The sequence below is a fragment of the Pongo abelii genome, chromosome 13, assembly GCF_028885655.2.
Source record: "Pongo abelii isolate AG06213 chromosome 13, NHGRI_mPonAbe1-v2.0_pri, whole genome shotgun sequence".
NCBI lineage: Eukaryota > Metazoa > Chordata > Mammalia > Primates > Hominidae > Pongo > Pongo abelii.
In genome coordinates this window covers 42,525,402-42,550,489 of record NC_071998.2, presented here as the reverse complement: position 1 = coordinate 42,550,489, position 25,088 = coordinate 42,525,402, and the positions used below count along the sequence as shown (strand labels likewise).

Below are 25,088 nucleotides of genomic sequence, written 5' to 3'. Positions count from 1 at the left end.
CCACCTTGTATGATTCATCTTTTTAAAGCCATCACGTGTTTGTAGGAATCATTTTCAAAGGTCCATTTGCATAGGTTACTAACTATAAAATAGGTAAATGATGAAATCACCTGTGTTATACAGTCATAGGTATTACACATTTAAATGCAGCATTTTATGTTCATAATAAATTTTAAGATTGGAACTTCAGTTAAAAATTTGGTAAATACTCAAGTTTTTGTTGCCAGAAAAGGTAGAGATTTTTCAAGAAGGTAAATTAGTTTATTATCATGTTAGTCAGAATTTGCGACCACAAATTCTGTTCCTGATATTTCTTATTTTTATTATTTGTGGGTTTTTCGATTATACCTAGAAGTAATAAAACTTTTTCTTCATTAAACTCTTTTATAATCTGAATGGTATACTTCATTTCTTGCTGAATAAAAAAATTACAGTGTTCTCCAGTTTATTTCTATTGTCAGCCTATTGTCCTCATATATCCCTTCTGAAACCATTAAGGCTCTGTTACCATCCTCAGTGACTTTAACTTTGAATTTTCTACCTTCAGAAGTGCATAGTTAATCATGATCAAGATGACTGGCACAGAGAACTCTGAATCTTTCTGTGTTCTGCTATGCTTTATATGAGCCTGTTTATGTAAAATAATCTAGGGGATTCTGGAAAACAAGTATGTTTTGGCCATTAATAAAACAGTTACAGATGAATTGCAGTTCAGAGAAGTAAGTAGAAGGAATATCCTTTAGTGACAAATCAGTTTTTGTCTACAACACAGGTCTTTTGCTTACTTATAATGGAAATACTTATAGATGTGTCAGGACTCATTTTGGCCTTTGGGCCAAGGACCTAGTATGGCATCTGGCATATAGTAGGTACTCTATAAGTGTTCCATTCTGCTTTTTAGTTGACCTATATAGTAAAATAAGTATTAATGAGATCATCATGAAAAGTTATAAACCTATTCATTTGTTTTTAATAATCTTTTGTTTTTATGCAGTCACATTTGTTTAATGGGATTGAATATAAATGTAAAATGTTTGGACTTCTGTGAGGGTAGAATAAAGTGGATAGGACTTCCTGACCAATTCACTTCCAAGACCAGTTGGACTTCCTTCCTGTTCTCTTTTACATGGCAGTTCCCGTGTTCTGAGTCACAAAGCAGCATTAATTTTGCCTCTTGAGTTGTTTTTCTAATGTACTGTGCTGGCCACATGGAAAGTAGGAGAGCTACTTAAAAAAAAACACCACCTTCAAATTAGAATGCCTTATTAAGATTTAAAATATTATGTATCATATGAGGCCTCTTTTGTAAAATATATCATGTTATTGTAAAAGTCAAATGAGAAAATACACGAGACTTCTTTGAAAACTGTAGCATATTAATATTTAACTCTAGGCATAATCTCCTCAGTGACATTAATGTAAATACACTCTCTCATGTAGAAGTGACATTAGAAATATAAATGCTTACATTTAAAAAGCCAACATTAAAGGTCAGACTAATTGAATAATATTATTGTTTCTTAACATGTTTGATTAGAACAAGGATGATACATAGTAAAGGGCTTATAGACAGTTCTTAATTATGACCCTTCAATATATGACTCCAGTGATTAAGTGATATAATACTGTGATGCCTGTTTTACAAACACTTATTAAATACTTGGAGACTCTGACCCTCTGAGGCATCTTTTTTGGTAATAAAAATCCTTTGAGACCTTCTGTTTAAGTGCTCAAAAGATAGTATTAACAAGTATGCCCCCCTTCCCTGCCCAGGTAAAGAATAAGTGTTATAGTTAAATATTAACATGCATATAATAAAATATTAACAGCTATTAAAATGTAACAATAAAATACACTTAGCATTAAAATAAACATTGTAGAATTAGTCTATGATGATTCAGTCCCTTGGAATCACCTTTTTGTAGGAGGATTATTACTATGTTTATTACTTATGAAAACATCTATTAATGGGAATTATCAGGTGATAACATCTGGAAAAATAAACAATCATTTTCTGTTTACACAAGTTATTGATACATTTGGGGTAAACTTTGTGCAACTAATTAGGAAACTGTAACATACAACACACTCCTGAGGAAATCATTAACTAGTACTTACTCATGTGATAATTCATCCCATTTTTCTTGATGTCTATTTTAGTGGACTAAATTTCATATCTCACTTTTTCTGCTTGACTAATTATTTTAAGTTCATCAAATCCTCTAAGCTGGTTGTATTTGGGGATAAAAGAATGTAGTAGAAACTGTTTTGTTTACTCAATCTTTCAGCACATTCATTGTACACATATGTTTTCATAACTTTTGAAAAACTTTTGGAAGAGGCCCCTGGAAACCATAGAACCAAATGTGACATGGAGAACATCTGGATATGTTTGGTTAGTTCTGCTGCTGAACTGGAGTCTTCAGCTCATGCCTGGTAACATGTATAAAAGTAACATGTATCAAAGGGTTGGATAGGAGACATTCTTCTCTATATTGCCCTCTTCAAAGACTGAAAACCCACTTTTCTTAAGTGTACTAGATGATCTAATTGGGCTTAATATGATTTAGTGAGATATAAATTACACCAAAAAAGAGGTAGAGTAACACCTTCTATTTACTAAAATAAAAATCTCTTGGCAGTACATTGCTGTAGGAAAGGACATGGCAGTCAGCTTATAAATGACAAAATATGTGATAACTTTGTGTTACATACATAACTGTTGTTTGGCTAGACGTAATGGCTCACGCCTGTAATCCCAGCACTTTGGGAGGCCAAGGTGGGTGGATCACTTGAGGTCAAGAGTTCGAGATCAGCCTGGCCAACATGGCGAAATCCCATCTCTACCAAAAATACAAAAAGTAGCTGGGCATGGTGGTGTGTGCTTGTGGTCCCAGCTACTCAGGAGGCTGAGGCAGGATAATCGCTTGAAACCAGGAGGTGGAGGTTGCAGTGAGCTGAGATTGCACCACTGCACTCTAGCCTGGGCGACAGAGTGAGATTCTGTCTGAAAAAAAAAAAGGACTGTTGTTCGTAGTGTATAGTACATAGTACAGTGTAATACCTGTATTATAGGCAAAGCTGTATATAGTTGAATTAACCTGTAGTATGTATATGAACATATATATGCGTGTGTGTGTGTGTGTGTGTGTGTGTGTGTGTATGCATTTTAACCAGAATTTTGTTCCGCTTTCTGCCCTTTCTTTGTTGATTACATTAGGATTGGATGCCTATGAAACAGTTTATGAATGTTACACTAGTTCTCCTAGGTGGTATTGGAAAAAAATTTTTTGAGCAGCATGTTGATGTTCCTCTAGCACCCTCTGCTGGATTTGAGAATTAATTCATTGGACTAGAAGATTTAAAAAAATTATTAAGAAGGCTTAAATTTAATTATGTCTGTCAACAAACCCTATTCTTGGAAGGAGTTTCTTTAAAGATTTGAAGATTTTTTGCTGTCCTTACTGAGTAATTGATAGTTTCAGTAATAATAAGCACGTTATAATTTTCTGAGATTTCATTTAAAATGAGAAGTTGTGAAAATAAAGACATGATCTCCAGTTTATTATTTCAAACCCCTGTGTTTTGCTCTAAGCAGGAAAAACAGAACCTCTTTTTGATTTTTGGAGTGAAAACTAGATCATTAATTAACTAATTAATATATATACAAGAAGTGAAAACTTTAATTGTTGATTCATTATAGAATCACTGAATATTCTTCATTTAACAAAATATATGACTATCATTTTGATAGAGAAACATATATGCTTTTTGGAATCTGAGAAAATATTTTAAAATTGTTAGCCTGGTTTTTTTCTCTCTGTGCCCTTTATTTGCTTTTTTAAAAAAAATTTATTTCCATAGGTTTTTGGGAAACAGGTGGTGTTTGGTTACATGAGTAAGTTCTTTAGTGGTGGTTTGTGAGATTTTGGTCCTTTGCTAGCTTTTAAAATCATTTATTCTCAATCCTATGGGCTATTTCCTTGTGACTGGCTAGACTTTTTTTTGACTTACAGAAAGTAAAATGAGTATACTGGGTACTGAGAAAACTGACTTCAGTTCTTTAAGGGCAAGAACTTTATCCTTTATACTTTTTTAAAGAAAAAATTAGCATTGGGCCCACCTGGGATAATGCTCATTCTGGTGTGGGCTAAACATAAGAATTTCTCTGCTACAGTATGCATCATGCTTTATACCTACAACCTCTGGGGGACCCTTGTTCTAAGGCTTCAAAGTCAGCATTTAGAAATAACTTTTTTTCCACAATGAGAATCAGAAGTTTAAGTTAGGTGGCTATCATTTCTTGACATTCCAATCAGGGATTCTTTATTTTTTAATTGAGATATACTTCACATATCATAAAACTCACCCTTTCAAAGTATACAATTCAATGCTTTCAATATATTCACTACACTGTGCATCTATTACCACTATCTAATTCCAGAGCATTTTCATCACCCCACTAAGAAATTTCATATTCATTAGCAGCCACTGCCCTTTCCATTCTCTCCTTCTCCCCTATCCTCCTGCAACCACTTAATATACTTTTTGTCTCTGGATTTGCCTATTCTGGACAATTGTTATAAATGAAATCATACAGGATGTGGTCTTTTGTATTTGACTTCTTTTACTTTTTTATATATGTTTTCAAGGTTAATCCATGGGATCACATTTATTGGCACTTCATTCCATTTTCTTGCTGGATAATATTCCATTCTATGGATTCACAACATCTTGTTTATTCATTCATCGGTTGATGGACATTTGGGTGCATTACATCTTTGGCTATTATGAAAAATGCTGCTATAAACTTTTGTGCATAATTTTTTGAAGCTGTTTTCATTTCTCTTGGGTAAATACATAGGAATGGAATTGCTGGGTCATATGGTAACTCTATGTTTAATTTTTTGAGCAGCTACCAAGCTGTTTTCCACAGCAGCCAAACCATTTTACATTCCTATCAGTAAGGTATGAGGTTTCTAATTTTTCCAATTTTTTTCCAGTATTTTCTGTTATTTAAATTATAGCCATCTGGTTTTTGTCCAAGATGGCCAAATAGGAACAGCTCCAGTCTACAGCTCCCAGCGTGAGCGATGCAGAAGATGAGTGATTTCTGCATTTCCAACTGAGGTACTGGGTTCATCTCACTGGGGCTTGTCAGACGGTGGGTGCAGGACAGTGGGTACAGTGCACCGAGCGTGAGCCAAAGCAGGCCGAGGCATTGCCTCACCCAGGAAGCACAAGGGGTCAGGGAATTCCCTTTCCTAGCCAAGGAAAGGGGTGACAGACAGCACCTGTAAATCGGGTCACTCCTACCCTAATACTGCACTTTTCCAATGGTCTTAGCAAACGACACACCAGGAGACTGTATCCTGCGCCTGGCTCAGAGGGTCCTACGCCCAGGGATCCTCGCTCGTTGCTAGCACAGCAGTCTGAGATCAAACTGCAAGACAGTAGCGAGGCTGGGGGAGGGGCGCCTGCCATTGCGGAGGCTTCAGTAGGTAAACAAAGCGGCCGGGAAGCTCGGACTGGGTGGAGCCCACCGCAGCTAAAGGAGGCCAGCCTGCCTCTGTAGACACCACCTCTGGGGGCAGGGCATAGCCAGACAAAAGGCAGCAGAAACCTCTGTAGACTTAAATGTCCCTGTCTGACAGCTTTGAAGAGAGTAGTGGTTCTCCCAGCATGGAGTTAGAGATCTGAGAACAAACAGACTGCCTCTTCAAGAGGGTCCCTGACCCCTGAGTAGCCTAACTGGGAGGCACCCCCTAGTAGGGGCAGACTGACACCTCCCACAGATGGATACCCCTCTGTGACAAAGCTTCCAGAGGAACGATCAGGCAGCAACATTGGCTGTTCAGCAATATTTGCTGTTCTCCAGCCTCTGCTGCTGATACCCAGGCAAACAGGGTCTGGAGTGACCTCCAGCAAACTCCAACAGACCTTCAGCTGAGGGTCCTGTTAGAAGGAAAACTAATAAAAAGAAAGGACATTCACACCAAAACCCCATCTGTATGTCACTATCATCAAAGACCAAAGGTAGATAAAACCACAAAGATGGGGAAAAAACAGAGCAGAAAAGCTGAAAATTTTAAAAATCAGGGCACCTCTACCCCACCAAAGGAACTCAGCTCCTCCCCAGCAACGGAACAAAGCTGGATGGAGAATGACTTTGAGGAGTTGAGAGAAGAAGGCTTCAGATGATTGGTAATAACAAACTTCTCTGAGCTAAAGGAGGATGTTCGAACCCATTGCAGAGAAGCTAAAAACCTTGAAAAAAGGTTGGACGAATGGCTAACTAGAATAAACAGTGTAGAGAAGTCCTTAAATGACCTGATTGAGCTGAAAACCATGGCACTAGTACTGCGTGATGCATGCACAAGCTTCAGTAGCCGATTTGAACAAGTGGAAGAAAGGGTATCAGTGATTGAAGATCAAATGAATGAAATGAAGTGATAAGAGAAGTTTAGGGAAAAAAGAGTAAAAAGAAACAAATGAAGCCTCCAAGAAATATGGGACTATGTGAAAAGACCAAATCTACGTCTGATTGGTGTACCTGAAAGTGATGGGGAGAATGGAACCGAGTAGGAAAACACTCTTCAGGATATTATCCAGGAGAATTTCCCCAACCTAGCGAGGCAGGCCAACATTCAAATTCAGGAAATACAGAGAAAGCCACAAAGATACTCCTCGAGAAGAGCAATTCCAAGACACATAATTGTCAGATTCACCAAAGTTAAAATGAAGATAAAAATGTTAAGGGCAGCCAGACAGAAAGGTCAGGTTACCCACAAAGGGAAGCCCATCAGACTAACAGCGGATGTCTTTGCAGAAACTCTAAAAGCCAGAAGAGAGTGGGGGCCAATATTCAACATTCTTAAAGAAAAGAATTTTCAACCCAGAATTTCTTATCCAGCCAAACTAACCTTCATATGTGAAGGAGAAATAAAATCCTTTACAGATAAGCAAATGCTGAGAGATTTTGTCACCACCAGGCCTGCCCTGCAAGAGCTCCTGAAGGAAGCTCTAAACATGGAAAGGAACAACCGGTACGAGCCACTGCAAAAATATGCCAAATTGTAAAGACCGTCAGTGCTATGAAGGAAGAAACTGCATCAGCTAACGAGCAAAATAACCAGCTAACATCATAATGACAGGATCAAATTCACACATAACAGTATTAACCTAAAATGTAAATGGGCTAAATGCTCCAATTAAAAGACACAGACTGGCAAATTGGATAAAGAGTCAAGACCCATCAGTGTGCTGTATTCAGGAGACCCATCTCATGTGCAGAGACACATATAGGCTTAAAATAAAGGGATGGAGGAAGATCTACCAAGCAAATGAAAAAGAAAAAAAAGCAGGGATTGCAATCCTAGTCTCTGATAAAACAGACTTTAAACCAACAAAGATCAAAAGAGACAAAGAAGGCCATTACATAATGGTAAAGGGATCAATTCAACAAGAAGAGCTAACTATCCTAAATATATATGCACCCAATACAGGAGCACCCAGATTCATAAAGCAAATCCTTAGAGACCTAGAAAGAGACTTAGACTCCCACACAATAATAATGGGAGACTTTAACACCCCACTGTCAACATTAGACAGATCAACTAGAGAGAAAGTTAACAAGGATATCCAGGAATTGAACTCAGCTCTGCACCAAGAGGACCTAACAGACATCTACAGAACTCTCCACCCCAAATCAACAGAATATACATTCTTCACAGCACCACATCACACTTATTCCAAAATTGACCACATAGTTGGAAGTAAAGCACTCCTCAGCAAATATAAAAGAACAGAAATTATAACAAACTGTCTCTCAGACCACAGTGCAATCAAACTAGAACTCAGGATTAAGAAACTCACTCAAAACCGCTCAACTATATGGAAACTGAACAACCGGCTCCTGAATGACTACTGGGTACATAACAAAATGAAAGCAGAAATAAAGATGTTCTTTGAAACCAATGAGAACAAAGACACAACATACCAGAATCTCTGGGACACATACAAAGCAGTGTGTAGAGGGAAATTTACAACACTAAATGCCCACAAGAGAAAGCAAGAAAGATCTAAAATTGACACCCTAATTTCACAATTAGAAGAACTAGAGAAGCAAGAGCAAACACATTCAAAAGCTTGCAGAAGGCAAGAAATAACTAAGATCAGAGCAGAACTGAAGGAGATAGAGACACAAAAAACCCTTCAGAAAAATCAATGAATCTAGCAGCAGGTTTTTTGAAAAGATCAGCAAAATTGATAGACTGCTAACAAGACTAATAAAGAAGAAAAGAGAAAAGAATCAAATAGATGCAATAAAAAATGATAAAGGGGATATCACCACTGATCCCACAGAAATACAAACTACCATCAGAGAATACTACAAACACCTCTACGCAAATAAACTAGAAAATCTAGAAGAAATGGATAAATTCCTGGACACATGCACCCTCCGAAGACTATACCAGGAAGAAGTTGAATCACAAAATAGACCAATAACAGGCTCTGAAATTGAGGCAATAATCAATAGCCTAACCAACCAAAAAAAGTCCAGTACCAGACGGATTCACAGCCGAATGCTACCAGAGGTACAAGTAGGAGCTGGTACCGTTCCTTCTGAAACTATTCCAATTAATAGAAAAAGAGGGAATCCTCCCTAACTCATTTTATGAGGCCAGCATCATCCTGATACCAAAGCCTGGCAGAAATGCAACAAAAAAAAGAGAATTTTAGGCTAATATCCCTGATGAACATTGATGCGAAAATCCTCAATAAAATACTGGCAAACCGAATCCAGCAGCACATCAAAAAGCTTATCCACCATGATCAAGTGGGCTTCATCCCTGGGATGCAAGGCTGGTTCAACATATGCAAATCAATAACGTAATCCATCACATAAACAGAACCAAAGACAAAAACCACTTGATTATCTCGATAGATGCAGAAAAGGCCTTTGACAAAATTCAACAGCCCTTCATGCTAAAAACTCTCAGTAAATTAGGTATTCATGGGACGTATCTCAAAATAATAAGAGCTCTTTATGAGAAACCCACAGCCAATATCATACTGAATGGGCAAAAACTGGAAGCATTCCCTTTGAAAACTGGCACAAAACAGGGATGCTCTCTCTCACCATTCCTATTCAACGTAGTGTTGGAAGTTCTGGCCAGGGCAATCAAGCAGGAGAAGGAAATAAAGGATATTCAATGAGGAAAAGAGGAAGTCAAATTGTCCCTATTTGTAGATGACATGATTGTATGTTTAGAAAACCCCATTGTCTCAGCCCAAAATCTCCTTAAGCTGATAAGCAATTTCAGCAAAGTCTCAGGATACAAAATCAATGTGCAAAAATCACAAGCATTCTTATACACCAATAACAGACAAACAGAGAGCCAAATCATGAGTGAACTCCCATTCACAATTGCTACAAACAGAATAAAATACCTAGGAATCAACTTACAAGGGATGTGAAAAACTTCAAGGAGAACTACAAACCACTGCTCATCAAAATAAAAGAGGACACAAACAAATGGAAGAACATTCCATGCTCATGGATAGGAAGAATCAATATCGTGAAAATGGCCATACTGCCCAAGGTAATTTATAGATTCAATGCCATCCCCATCAACCTACCAATGACTTTCTTCACAGAATTGGAAAAAATTACTTTAAAGTTCATATGAAACCAAAAAAGAGCCCGCATTGCCAAGACAATCCTAAGCCGAAAGAACAAAGCTAGAGACATCATGCTACCTGACTTCAAACTATTCTACAAGGCTACAGTAACAAAAACAGCATGATACTGGTACCAAAACAGAGACGTAGACCGATGGAACAGAACAGAGCTCTGAGAAATAATACCACACACCTACAACCATCTGATCTTTGACAAACCTGACAAAAGCAAGAAATGGGCAATGGATTCCCTATTTAATAAATGGTGCTTGGAAAACTGGCTAGCCATATGTAGAAAGCTGAAACTGGATCCCTTCCTTACACCTTATACAAAAATTAATTCAAGATGGATTAAAGACTTAAATGTTAGACCTAAAACCATAAAAACCCTAGAAGAAAACCTAGGCAATACCATTCAGGACATAGGCATGGGCAAGGACTTCATGACTAAAACACCAAAAGCAATGGCAACAAAAGCCAAAATTGACAAATGGGATCTAATTAAACTAAAGAGCTCCTACACAGCAAAATAAGCTACCATCAGAGTGAACAGGCAACCTACAGAATGGGAGAAAATTTTTGCAATCTATTCATCTGACAAATGGCTAATATCCAGAATCTACAATGAACTCCAACAAATTTACAAGAAAAAAACAAACAATCCCATCCAAAACTGGGTGAAGAATATGAACAGACACTTCTCAAAAGAAGACATTTATGCAGCCAACAGACACGTGAAAAAATGCTCATCATCAATGGCCATCAGAGATGCAAATCAAAACCACAATGAGATACCCATCTCACACCAGTTAGATTGGCGATCATTAAAAAGTCAGGAAACAACAGGTGCTAGAGAGGATGTGGAGAAATAGGAACACTTTTACACTGTTGGAAGGACTGTAAACTAATTTAACCATTGTTTAAGACAATGTGGCGATTCCTCAAGGATCTAGAACTAGAAATGTGGTTTGACCCAGCCATCCCATTACTGGGTGTATACCCAAAGGATTATAAATCATGCTTCTATAAAGACACATGCACACGTATGTTTATTGCGGCACTATTCACAATAGCAAAGACTTGGAACCAACCCAAATGTCCAACAATGATAGACTGGATTAGGAAAATATGGCACATATACACCGTGGAATACTATGCAGCTATAAAAAAGGATGAGTTCATGTCCTTTGTAGGGACATGGATGAAGCTGGAAACCATCATTCTGAGCAAACTCTTGCAGGGACAAAAAACCAAACACCGCATGTTCTCACTCATAGGTGGGAATTGAACAATGAGAACACTTGGACACAGGAAGGGGAACATCACACAATGGGGCCTGTCGTGTGGTGGAGGGATGGGGGAGGGATAACATTAAGAGATATACCTAATGTAAATGATGAGTTAATGGGTACAGCACACCAACATGGCACATGTATACATATGTAACAAACCTTCACGTTGTGCACATGTACCCTAGAACTTAAAGTATAATAAAAAAGAAAAAAATAAATTATAGCCATCTAGTGGGTGTGAAGGTATCTCTTCGTGTTTTTAGTTTTCATTTCCCCAGTGACTAATAGTGTTGAGTATCATTTCATGTAGTTATTGGTCATTTACATATCTTTTTTAGACAAATGTCTAAGTCCTGTACTCATATTTTGAGTTGTCTTTTTATTGTATGATTTCTTTTGTTATTCTGGATACTAGACCATGCTCAGATATATGATTTTTAAGTATTTTCTCTCATTCTTTAGGTTATCTTTTCATTTTCCTAATAAAGCCCTTTGATACATGTTTTTTTCTTTTAGTTTTAATTTCGTATTGTTACATAAAATTTATACATATTTATGGTGTACATGTGATTTTTTTAATGTGCATAGAATGAAATTTTCAAGTCAGTAGTTAGGCTATCCATCATCTTGAACATTGATCATTTCTATGTGTTAGGAATGTTTCAAGATCTCTCTTCCAGCTATTTTGAAATATACAATACATTGTTAACTATAGTCACTCTACTCTGCTATCTAACATTAGAACTTATTCCTTCTAACTCTGTTTGTACCCATCAGTCAATCTGTCTGCCCTGCCACCCACACCCTGACACCCTTTCCAGCCTCTGATAACTACCCTAACTGTCATTGTACTCTCTACCTCCTTGAGATTAACTTTTTTTTATTTTTATTTTTTAATTTTTCAGAATTTTTTTTTTTTTTTTTTAGATGAAGTCTCACTCTGTCACCCAGGCTGGAGTGCAGTGTGCAATCGCCACTCACTGCAACTTCCACCTCCCGGTTTCAAGTGATTCTCCTGCCTCAGCCTCCTGAGTAGCTGGGATTACAGGCACCCGCCATGACACCTAGGTAATTTTTGTATTTTTATTAGAGACGGGGTTTCGCCATGTTGGCCAGCCTGGTCTTGAACTCCTGACCTCAGGTGATCTGCCCGCCTTGGCCTCCCAAAGTACCGGGATTACAGGCGTGAGCCACCGTGCCTGGCCTATAATTTTTTTTTTTTAATAGAGATGAGGTCTCACTTTTTTATAGAGATTTTGCTCAGACTAGTCTTGAACTCCTGAGCTCAAGCAATCCTCTCACCTCAGCCTTCCAAAGTGCTAGGATTACAGGCATGAGCCACCATGCGCAGCCGAGATTAACATTTTTAGCTCTCACATATGAGTGAGAACACGTGATATTTGTCTTTTTATGCCTGGCTTATTTTACTTAATATAATGACCTCTAGTTCCATTCATATTGCTGCAAATGACAGGATTTCATTCTTTTTTTTATGGCCAAGTAGTGTTCCATTGTGTATGTATAACCCACTTTCTTTATTCATTTGTTGATGGACACCTAGGTTGATACATATCTTTGCTATTGTGAATAGTGTTGTAATAAGTTTTTAATTTTTATGAAGTTGTTTGTTTGTTTGTTTATTTATGCTTGTGCTTTTGCTATCTAAGAATCCATTGCCAAATCTAAGGTCATGAAGATTTTTGGTTTTTTTTGAGACAGGGTCTTGCTCTGTTGCCCAGGCTGGAGTGCAGTGGCATGATTTCAGCTCACTGAAGTCTCAACCTCCTAGGCCCAAGCCGTCCTTTCCACTTTAGCCTCCCAAGTAGCTGGGACCATAAGTGCGCCTCACCACACCCGGCTAATTTAATTTTTTTGTAGAGACCAGGTTTCACTATGTTGCCTAGACTATGAAGATTTACCCCTATGTTTTCTTCTAAGAGTTTTATGGTTTTTAGCTCATATATTAGGTCATTGATCCATGTAGAATTTATTTTTTTATATGATATGAGGTATGGGATCCAAATTTATTCTTTTGCCTATTTATATCCAATTGTCTCAGCATCATTTAATGAAAAGATGAATCTTTTCCATTGAGTGGTGATGGCACCATTGTCAAAAATAAATTGACCACCCATTCGTGGGTTTATTTCTGGACTGTCAGTTCCTTTCTGTGGATCTATATGAATCTATATGTGTATCTTTTTGCTGGTACCACATTGTTTTGATTATTGTAGCTTTTTTTTTTTTTTTCTGAGACAGAGTCTGGCTCTGTCACCTGGCTGAATCTTTGCTTACTGCAACCTCTGCCTCCCAGGCTCAAGCCATTCTCTCACCTTAGCCTCCCTTGTAGCTGGGATTACAGGTGGCCACCACCACACTTGGCTAATTTTTGTTTTTTGTTTTTGTTTGATAGAGACAGGTTTTTACCATGTTGCCCAGGCTGGTCTTGAACTCCTGGGCTCAAACTGTCCGCCTGTCTCAGCCTCCCAAAGTGCTGGGATTACAGGCGTGAGCCACCATGCTCGGCTGATCACTGTAGCTTTGTAGTGAGTTTTGCAATTTGACATATGTCTTCCATCTTTATTCTTCTTTTTCAAGATTGTCATGTTAACGTTTTGATAAGTCTTTAGTAAAGAAAATTGTTTGGCTTAATTTTGTGTTTCTCACATGCTTCTGATGATGAAATTGCTTTTTTATATAATAGCTAACAACATCCTATGGGACTGGTATTCTGTGGAAACATTTTTTGAGAAGGGTGGGAAAAAAGTGACTATGTGGGGAATATTTTCTTTGCCTTATCTTATCACGTCAGCAATGTATGTAGGAATAGTTTGAGTTAAACTCTCCCTTCCCATTTACTTTTTCTGTATAGTCATGAAAGTCTTAATTCATTCTAATGGTTTTTTGTTGTTATCATTGTCAAAATATATACCTATATTTTTTTAGACGGGGTCTCGTTCCCGTTGCCTAGGTTGGAGTGCAGTAGCACAATGACAGCTCACTGCAGCCTTGACTTCCTAGGCTCAAGTGATCCTCCCACCTCAGCCTCCCAAGTAGCTGGGACTACAGGTGTGCACCACCATGCCTGGCTAATTTTTGTATTATTTTTGTAGACTTGGTGCTTCACCATGTTGCCCAGGCTGGCCAGGGACTCCTGGGCTCAAGTGATCTGCCCGAGTTGGCCTTCCAAAGTGCAGGGATTACAAGTGTGAGCCACTGTGCCTGGCCTAATTTTGTTAATTGGGTAAATAATGATACCATTGCCATACTTCCCCCTTAACTTTAATAACTTTGCTTTTGTTGTTTAAAAAATGTTTCTCAATATGGAAAATTTCACACATACATGAAAGTAGAAAGAATATTACAATGAACCCCCATGTACCTATGATTTAGCTTCAACAGTTATCAGCTTATGACCAATCTTATTTTATGAACACCAACCCCCACTCCTTCCCAGTTTGATTATTTTAAACCATATCTAGACATTATATAGTTTCATCCCTGAACACTGCAGTATGTATTTTTTAAAAGGTAAGGGTTTATTTTATTTATTAATAAAAAAATTTACTTAGTTAATTCTTTTATAGAGATGCGGTCTTTCTCTGTTGCCCAGGCTGGTCTCCCAGGCTGGTCTCAAACTCTTGGCCCCAAGCAGTCCTCTCACCTCAGCTTCCCAAAGTGAAGGGGGCCACTGTGCCTGGCCCAAAGATTGGGGTTTAAAAAAATACTAATCATTATCACACCTAAAAAGTAATAATAATTCCTTAGTTACATCAGATATCCAAATGTCCTCACTTCTTGATTTTCAGAGTGTTTTGAGTCTTCAGACAAAACTGTGAATATTTACTAGTTTCACCTTTCAGCAGAATGCCTGTTATTTTTAAACACTCTAGTAGTATAAATTATAAATGTCAGATTTTACTCAAAGTATTATTTCATCCTTTGGATTTAAATTACCTTGAGACCCAAAAGGATCGTATTTGGATTTATTGCTTTCTGTAAAAACAAAAAACAAAACTATTTTCTCGTGTAATAACTCATTAAGAAATATTTTCAATAGGGTTGTAGAATCTAAATAAAGCAAACAATTCATTGTAAAAGAATATTTTGTGAATTTCATGTTTGGAAAACACAGAGTGATTATATCCTGAAGCAGGATTACTCCATGACTGTGAAGGCCATCAGAACTAGGTGCATCTACAAAGGCCTCTAGAGAAGAAGGGATGTTTGTGTTTATGCTCTTCACTATGATAATCATTATGGGAATGATTTGGCCAGAAAGAAATATAGTCATTTCTTAGTTATTCACAGACTGCTTGATTAGTTTGTGGATTATTCAGTTTTTATTTATATTTCTTTTCATTGTGATCCATTACCGTGTTTGTAAACAAAAAGAAATGGTGGGAGAGAAGGAAAGTCAGATTAATCAAGTTGAACATTAATAAAAACTTGGCTAAGCGGGTGGAGCCAAGATGGCCGAATAGGAACAGCTCCAGTCTATAGCTCCCAGTGCAAGCGACGCAGAAGGCAGAAGACGGGTGATTTCTGCATTTCCAACTCAGGTACTGGGTTCATCTCACTGAGGAGTGTTGGAAAGTGGGTGCAGGACAGTGGGTGCAGTGCACCGAGCATGAGCTGAAGCAGGGCAAGGCATCGCGTCACCCAGGAAGTGCAGGGGTCAGGGGATTCTCTTTCCTAGTCAAAGAAAGGGGTGACAGACGGCACCTGGAAAATCAGGTCACTCCTACCCTAATACTGCGCTTTTCCAACGGTCTTAGCAAACAGCCCACCAGGAGATTATATGCTGCACCTGGCTTGGAGAGTCCTACGCCCACAGAGCCTCGCTCATTGCTAGCACAGCAGTCTGAGATCAAACTGCAAGGCGGCAGCGAGGCTAGAGGAGAGGCACCTGCCATTGCCGAGGCTTGAGTGGGTAAAAAAAAGTGGCAGGGAAGCTGGAACTGGGTGGAGCCCACCGCAGCTCAAGGAGGCCTGCCTGCCTCTGTAGACTCCACCTCTGGGGGCAGGGCATAGCCAAACAAAAGGCTTCAGAAACCTCTGCAGACTTAAATGTCCCTGTCTCACAGCTTTGAAGAGAGTAGTGGTTCTCCCAGCATGCAGCTGGAGATCTGAGAACAGACAGACTGCCTCCTCAAGTGGATCTGTGACCCCTGAGTAGCCTAACTGGGAGGCACCCCCCCAGTAGGGGCAGACTGACACCTCACATGGCCGGGTACTCCTCTGAGACAAAACTTCCAGAGGAGCGATCAGGCAGCAACATTGGCTGTTCACCAATATCCGCTGTTCTGCAGCCTCCGCCGTTGATACCCAGGCAAACAGACTCTGGAGTGGACCTCCAGCAAACTCCAGCAGACCTTCAGCTGAAGGTCCTGACTGTTAGAAGGAAAACTAACAAACAGAAAGGACATCTACACCAAAACCTCATCTGTACGTCACCATCATCAAAGACCAAAGGTAGATAAAACCACAAAGATGGGGAAAAAACAGAGCAGAAAAACTGGAAACTCTAAAAATCAGAGCGCCTCTCCTCCTCCAAAGGAACTCAGCTCCTCACCAGCAATGGAACAAAGCTGGACAGAGAATGACTTTGACGAGTTGAGAAAAGAAGGCTTCAGACGATCAAACTACTCTGAGCTAAAGGAGGAAGTTCGAACCCATCGCAAAGAAGTTAAAAACCTTGAAAAAAAATTAGGTGAATGGCTAACTAGAATAACCAATGCAGAGAAGTCCTTGAAGGACCTGATGGAGCTGAAAACCACGGCATGAGAAGTACGTGACAAATGCACAAGCCTCAGTAGCCGACTCGATCAACTGGAAGAAAGAGTATCAGTGATGGAAGATCAAATGAATGAAATGAAGCAAGAAGAGAAGTTTAGAGAAAACAGAATAAAAAGAAATGAACAAAGCCACCAAGAAATATGGGACTATGTGAAAAGACCAAATCTACGCCTGGTTGGTGTACTTGAAAGTGATGGGGAGAATGGAACCGAGTTGGAAAACACTCTGCAGGATATTATCCAGGAGAACTTCCCCAGTCTAGCAAGGCAGGCCAACATTCAAATTCAGGAAATACAGAGAACGCCACAAAGATACTCCTCGAAAAGAGCAACTCCAAGACACATAATTGTCAGATTCACCAAAGTTGAAATGAAGATAAAAATGTTAAGGGCAGCCAGAGAGAAAGGTTAGGTTACCCACAAAGGGAAGCCCATCAGATTAACAGCAGATCTCTTGGCAGAAACTCTACAAGCCAGAAGAGAGTGGGGGCCAATATTCAACATTCTTAAAGAAAAGAATTTTCAACCCAGAATTTCATATCCAGCCAAACTAAGCTTCATAAGTGAAGGAGAAATAAAATCCTTTACAGATAAGCAAATGTTGAGAGATTTTGTCACCACCAGGCCTGCCCTGCAAGAGCTCCTGAAGGAAGCACTAAACATGGAAAGGAACAACTGGTACCAGCCGCTGCAAAAACATATCAAATTGTAAAGACCATCAAGGCTAGGAAGAAACTGCATCAACTAACAAGCAAAGCAACCAGCTAACATCATGACAGGATCAAATTCACACATAAAATATTAACCTTAAATGTAAATGGGCTAAATGCTCCAATTAAAAGACACAGACTGGCAAATTGGATAAAGAGTCAAGACCCATCAGTGTGCTGTATTCAGGAAACCCATCTCACGTGCAGAGACATACATAGGTTCAAAATAAAGGGATGTTAGCAAAATAACCAGCTAACATCATAATGACAGGATCAAATTTACACATAACAATATTAACTTAAAATGTAAATGGGTTAAATGCTCCAATTAAAAGACACAGACTGGCAAATTGGATAAAGAGTCAAGACCCATCAGTGTGCTGTATTCAGCAAACCGATCTCACGTGCAGAGACACCTATAGGCTCAAAATAAAGGGATGGAGGAAGATCTACCAAGCAAATGGAAAACAAAAAAAGGCAGGGGTTGCAATCCTAGTCTCTGATAAAACAGACTTTAAACCAACAAAGATCAAAAGAGACAAAGAAGGCCATTACATAATGGTAAAGGGATCAATTCAACAAGAAGAGCTAACTATCCTAAATATATATGCACCCAATACAGGAGCACCCAGATTCATAAAGCAAGTCCTTAGAGACCTACAAAGAGACTTAGGCTCCCACACAATAATAATGGGAGACTTTAACACCCCACTGTCAACATTAGACAGATCAACTAGAGAGAAAGTTAACAAGGATATCCAGGAATTGAACTCAGCTCTGCACCAAGTGGACGTAATAGACATCTACAGAACTCTCCATGCCAAATCAACAGAATATACATTCTTTTCAGCACCACACCACACCACACTTACTCCAAAATTGACCACATAGTTGGAGTAAAGCATTCCTCAGCAAATGTAAAAGAACAGAAATTATAACAAACTGTCTCTCAGACCACAGTGCAATCAAACTGGAACTCAGGATTAAGAAACTCACTCAAAACCGCTCAACTACATGGAAACTGAACAACCTGCTCCTGAATGACTACTGGGGACATAACAAAATGAAGGCAGAAATAAAGATGTTCCTTGAAACCAATGAGAACCAAGACACAACATACCAGAATCTCTGGGACACATTCAAAGCAGTGTGTAGAGGGAAATTTATAGCACTAAATGCCCACAAGAGAAAGCAGGAAAGATCTAAAATTGACACCCTAACATCACAATTAAAAGAACTAGAGAAGCAAGAGCAAACACATTCAAAAGCTAGCAGAAGGCAAGAAATAACTAAGATCGGAGCGGAACTGAGGGAAATAGAGACACAAAAAATCCTTCAAAAAATCCATGAATCCAGGAGCTGGTCTTTTGAAAAGATCAACAAAATTGGTAGACTGCTAGCAAGACTAATAAAGAAGAAAAGAGAGAAGAATCAAATAGGCACAATTAAAAATGATACAGGGGATATCACCACCGATCCCACAGAAATACAAACTACCATCAGAGAACAGTATAAACACCTCTGCGCAAATAAACTAGAAAATCTAGAAGAAATGGATAAATTCCTGGACACATACACCCTCCCAAGACTAAACCAGGAAGAATTTGAATCTCTGAATAGACCAATAACAGGCTCTGAAATTGAGGCAATAATTAATAGCTTACCAACCAAAAAAAGTCCAGGACCAGATGGATTCACAGAGGTACAAGGAGGAGTTGGTATCATTCCTTCTGAAACTATTCCAATCAATAGAAAAGAGGGAATCCTCCCTAACTCATTTTATGAGGCCAGCATCATCCTGATACCAAAGCCTGGCAGAGACACAACAAAAAAAGAGAATTTTAGACCAATATCCCTGATGAACATCGATGAAGAAATCCTCAATAAAATACTGGCAAACCGAATCCAGCAGCACATCAAAAAGCTTATCCACCGTGATCAAGTGGGCTTTATCCCTGGGATGCAAGGCTGGTTCAACATGCGCAAATCAATAAATGTAATCCAGTATATAAACAAAACCAATGGCAAAAACCACCTGATTATCTCAATAGATGCAGAAAAGGCCTTTGACAAAATTCAACAACACTTCATGCTAAAAACTCTCAATAAATTAGGTATTCATGGGACGTATCTCAAAATAAGAAGAGCTATTTATGACAAACCCACAGCCAATATCATACTGAATGGGCAAAAACTGGAAGCATTCCCTTTGAAAACTGGCACAAGTCAGGGATGCCCTCTCTCGCCATTCTTATTCAACATAGTGTTGGAAGTCCTGGCCAGGGCGATCAGGCAGGAGAAGGAAATAAAGGATACTCAATGAGGAAAAGAGGAAGTCCAATTGTCCCTGTTTGCAGATGACATGATTGTATATCTAGAAAACCCCATCGTCTCAGCCCCAAATCTCTTTAAACAGATAAGCAACTTCAGCAAAGTCTCAGGATACAAAATCAATGTGCAAAAATCACAAGCATTCTTATACACCAATAACAGAGAAACAGAGATTCAAATCATGAGTGAACTCCCGTTCACAATTGCTTCAAAGAGAATAAAATACTTAGGAATCCAACTTACAAGGGATGTGAAGGACCTCTTCAAGGAGAACTACAAACCACTGCTCAATGAAATAAAAGAGGATACAAACAAATGGAAGAACATTCCATGCTCATAGGTAGGAAGAATCAATATCGTGAAAATGACCATACTGCCCAAGGTAATTTATAGATTCAATGCCATCCCCATCAAGGTACTAATGACTTTCTTCACAGAATTGGAAAAAAACTACTTTAAAGTTCATAATGAACCAAAAAAGAGCCTGCATTACCAAGTCAATCCTAAGCCAAAAGAACAAAGCTCTAGGCGTCACGCTACCTGACTTCAAACTATACTACAAGGCTACAGTAACCAAAACAGCATGGTACTGATACCAAAACAGAGATATAGACCAATGGAACAGAACAGAGCCCTCGGAAATAATGCTGCATATCTACAACCATCTGATCTTTGACAAACCTGACAAAAACAAGAAATGGGGAAAGGATTCCCTATGTAATAAATGGTGCTGGGAGAACTGGCTAGCCATATGTAGAAAGCTGAAACTGGATCCCTTCCTTACACCTGGTACAAAAATTAATTCAAGATGGATTACAGACTTAAATGTTAGACCTAAAACCATAAAAACTCTAGAAGAAAACCTAGGCAATACCATTCAGGACATAGGCATGGGCAAGGACTTCATGTCTAAAACACCAAAAGCAATGGCAACAAAAGCCAAAATTGACAAATGGGATCTAATTAAACTAAAGAGCTTCTGCACAGCAAAAGAAACTACCATCAGAGTGAACAAGTAACCTACAGAATGGGAGAAAATTTTTGCAATCTGCTCATCTGACAAATGGCTAACATCCAGAATCTACAAAGAACTGAAACAAATTTACAAGAAAAAAACAACCCCATCAACAAGGGGGGTGAAGGATATGAACAGACACTTCTCAAAAGAAGACATTTATGCAGCCAACAGACACATGAAAAAATGCTCATCATCACTGGCCATCAGAGAAATGCAAATCAAAACCACAATGAGATACCATCTCACAGCAGTTAGAATGGTGATCATTAAAAAGTCAGGAAACAACAGGTGCTATAGAGGATGTGAAGAAATAGAAACACTTTTTCACTGTTGGTGGGACTGTAAACTAGTTCAACCATTGTGGAAGTCAGTGTGGCGATTCCTCAGGGATCTAGAACTAGAAATACCATTTGACCCAGCCATCCCATTACTGGGTATATACCCAAAGGATTATAAATCATGCTGCTGTAAAGACACATGCACACGTATGTTTATTGCGGCACTATTCACAATAGCAAAGACTTGGAACCAACCCAAATGTCCAACAATGATAGACTGGATTAAGAAAATGTGACACATATATACAATGGAATACTATGCAGCCATAAAAAAGGATGAGTTCATGTCCTTTGTAGGGACATGGATGAAGCTGGAAACCATCATTCTGAGCAAACTATTGCAAGGACAAAAAACCAAACACTGCATGTTCTCACTCTCAGGTGGGAATTGAACAGTGAGAACACATGGACACATGAAGGGGAACATCACACACACTGGGGCCTGTTGTGTGGTCAGGGGAGTGGGGAGGGATAGCATTAGCAGATATACCTAGTGTTAAATGACGAGTTAATGGGTGCAGCACACCAACATGACACACGTATACATATATAACTAACCTGCACATTGTACACATGCACCGTCGAACAAAGTATAGAAAAAAAAAACTTGGCTTAGGGTAAATCGTTTAGTAAATATAATGAATATATTAATTAATTTTTTCACCAAATTTCATCTAGGAAGGGAAATCAAATTAGTAATGCCTTTTTCTGTCCCTATTGAATGACCCCATTGACAGACAGGACTCTAGGCATGGCTTTTCTTTGCTACTGTTATGTTGAGACATGCTGGGTGTTCCCATAGTTCTATTTTTCTGTCCCCAACAGATTTTTGGTCATGACCAATTCCCTCTTTGGGACTAGTAATCTGCTACTTCCCAGGGTTGCATTTTTGAACAAAAATTGTATTCTCAAATAAAGATCTTGACTTCTGCCTCTGTCCAGAAACTGACTCTTGCCTGAAAAACTGATAAATTAGACTTCATCATAATGAAAAGTTTTGCTTTGCAAGTGATACTGTTAAGAGAATGAGAAGACAGGATGTAGACTGGGAGAAAATATTTGCAAATCATGTATCTAACAAAGGACTTGTTTTCAGATTGTATAATGAACTTTTAAAGCTCAGTAATATGAAAATAAACAGCCCAATTAAAAAATGGTGAAAATATTTGAACATACACTTCATCAAAGAAGATATACAGTTGGCAAATAGGTACATGAAAAGATGCTCAGTGTCATTAGTCATTGGGGCAACGCAAATTAAAACTAAAATGAGATAACCGCTACATGCGTATTTGATTGTCTGTAAAACTTCAAGAAACCAAAAACAAAAAATGACCGTACCAAGTGTTGGTGAGGATGTGGAACAATGGAACATTTCATACATTGCTGTTAGGAATGTAAATTGTCACCATCGCTTTGGAAAACAGTGTGGCATTTTCTTAAAATATTCAATATGGCTGGGTGCGGTGGCTCACGCCTGTAATCCTAGTACTTTGGGAGGCCGAGGCGGGAGGATCACAAGATCAGGAGATCAAGACCATCCTGGCTAGTACGGTGAAATCTCGTCTCTACTAAAAATACAAAAAATTAGCTGGGCATGGTGGCCGGTGCCTGTAGTCCCAGCTACTTGGGAGGCTGAGGCAGGACAATGGTGTGAACCCGCGAGGTAGAGCTTGCAGTGAGCCTAGATGGCGCCACTGCACTCCAGCCTGGGTGACAGAGCAAGACTCTGTCTCAAAAAAAAAAAAAATCAATATGTACCTATCATCTCACCCATTCATTCCATTCTTCCCTATTTACCCCAGAGAAATGAAAGTGTGTGTCTCTACAAAGTCTTGCACACAAATGCTCATAGCAGCTTTATTTGTAATTGCCTAAACTGGAAACAACTCAAATGTCCATCAGTAGGTGAACAGATAAACCAGTTGTGGTGTATTAATAAAGTGGAACACTATTTAACAATGAAAATGAATGAACTGTTGATGCATGCAACCACATGGATGGGTCTCAAAATAATTATGTAAGGGAAAAGAAGCCTGGCAATAAAAAGCATAATATATGATTCAATTTATATACAACTCCAGAAAATACTAACTGCTCTATAGTGACAAAAAGCAGATTCGTGATTACTTGGGTATGTGGTGGAGTGGTGAGGGCTGGAGGAAGGCATTACTAAGAGACATAAGGAATCTTTTAAGGGTGATGGAAGTGTTTCCTATATTGATTGTGGCAGTGATTTAATGGGTGTGTACGTGTTTGTGTGTGTGTGTGTGTATAAAAATTTATCAAAAAGTATATTTTCACTGTGTAGGTTACTATATATAAGTTATACCTCTATAAAGTGTAAAGAAAAAAAAAAGCAAGCTCTGGGAGCATTCTTCCTGAGCATGAATTTTACATTCCATTCTTGCAAAGAAAAAAAAAAATGAGGCTGCAGGTCGACTAACGTAAAGTGTTAGTTATAATTCTGGACTGTGGTGATCCATATCTTCTTTAAATACCAATGTTTGTGAATTTAAACTTTTAATTTGTTTTCAGGCAACTACTCTAAGAGTGAGGAAATTAGAAGAAAACATTGAAGCCGAAAGAGCAGCGCATTTGGAATCAAAATTTAATTCTGAAATTATTCAGGTAAAATGTAAATGAATATTTTGGTCTGCATTTTCTTAGTTTGTGTTATAACAGCTGGGAAAAACAGCATTATGTTCAGAGAACAAAGGTGTGCATTGAAAATGGGTAACATATTGTTATGACACTCATTATTGTGTATAAGGTTAGGATGCAGTTGAGATATGCTACCTTAGTGGAGGAGTTGGCACACTATAGCCTACAGGCCAGGTCTCACCCACTGTCTGTTCTTGTGAAGTTTTGTCTTGTCCATAGCTGCTTTTGTGGCAGAGTGGAGTAGTTGTGACAGAGAACTTACCTGGCAGTCTACAAAGAAATTTGCAAATTAGAGTGTTCTTTTTTCCTACAGCTGTGGGATGGATTTCTTTTTGAGAACATTGAAAAAATGTGCATGTTATTTATTGAGTGCATATCCTATACATATCACTATATTAAGAGCTGAAGGTGTAAAGATGAATGAGCTCCTTTTGTAACTTACATTTCATTATCCGAGATACTATAGATGTATCTCCAGATATATAGATGCTTACATAGATGTACAAAATACTGAAATACAATGGAAATATAATAAAGAAAAGGATTAAATCTGGGAGGGGAATTAAATGGAGGCCTCCTAAGGAAATTATCCTTTTTGCTATGCCTTAGAGAATGAGAAGGAATTTCTAAGAAAAGTGAGAGCAGAGCATTTTATTAGGGGTTGGCACACTACTGCCCATGGGCCAAGTCTGTTTATGGCTGCTTGTCGAGACAGATCTTATGGTCCACAAAACTACAATACTTACTCTGTGGCCCTTTGCAGAAAATGTTTACTGACCACTGTTCTAAACAACTGCTTGGATAAAGCCACTAAATAAAATGTACTTGTTTCTTTTTGAGGAGTACTTGGCAGTGTTGAGTGGTAGAGCTTAAGGAAAAGTTTGAAGATAATGGTGGAAAGGCATGATGAAGACTAATTATGAAAGTCCTTTTTCGTGCTAAGAAACTTAGACTTATTTTGAAAGCAATGGAAAGCCACTGCAGCTTTTGAGACAGACAGATATGAAATCTAAGTTTAAGAAAATAACTCTGGTGCCATATTGGTAGATAAAGGAAGGGAGTGAAGATAGAAGGCTGGGTGAAGAGATGATGAACGCCTGAATCAAGGCAACAACTGTAGCAATGGAAAAGAGGGCTCCTGTGTCAGAATAACAGTCCCTCAAATATATCCACATCTATCCTTATCCTCAGAACCTGTGAATATATTACCTTACATGGCAAATGGGACTTTGCAGATGTGATTTATTTGAGGA

At 38.6% G+C, this 25,088-nt stretch overlaps 1 protein-coding gene across 18 annotated transcripts in view; it reads left to right on the top strand.

Moving 5' to 3' along the window:
- Positions 1-25,088, top strand: part of CCDC171 (coiled-coil domain containing 171) — a 467,560-nt gene that overhangs the window by 95,883 nt on the left and 346,589 nt on the right. For all 18 annotated transcript variants that reach the window (XM_054519835.2, XM_054519832.2, XM_054519828.2 and 15 more), the window contains one exon: positions 23,710-23,802. In XM_054519835.2, the coding sequence (XP_054375810.2) occupies positions 23,710-23,802 (93 nt within the window). The remainder of the gene's footprint in view (positions 1-23,709; positions 23,803-25,088) is intronic.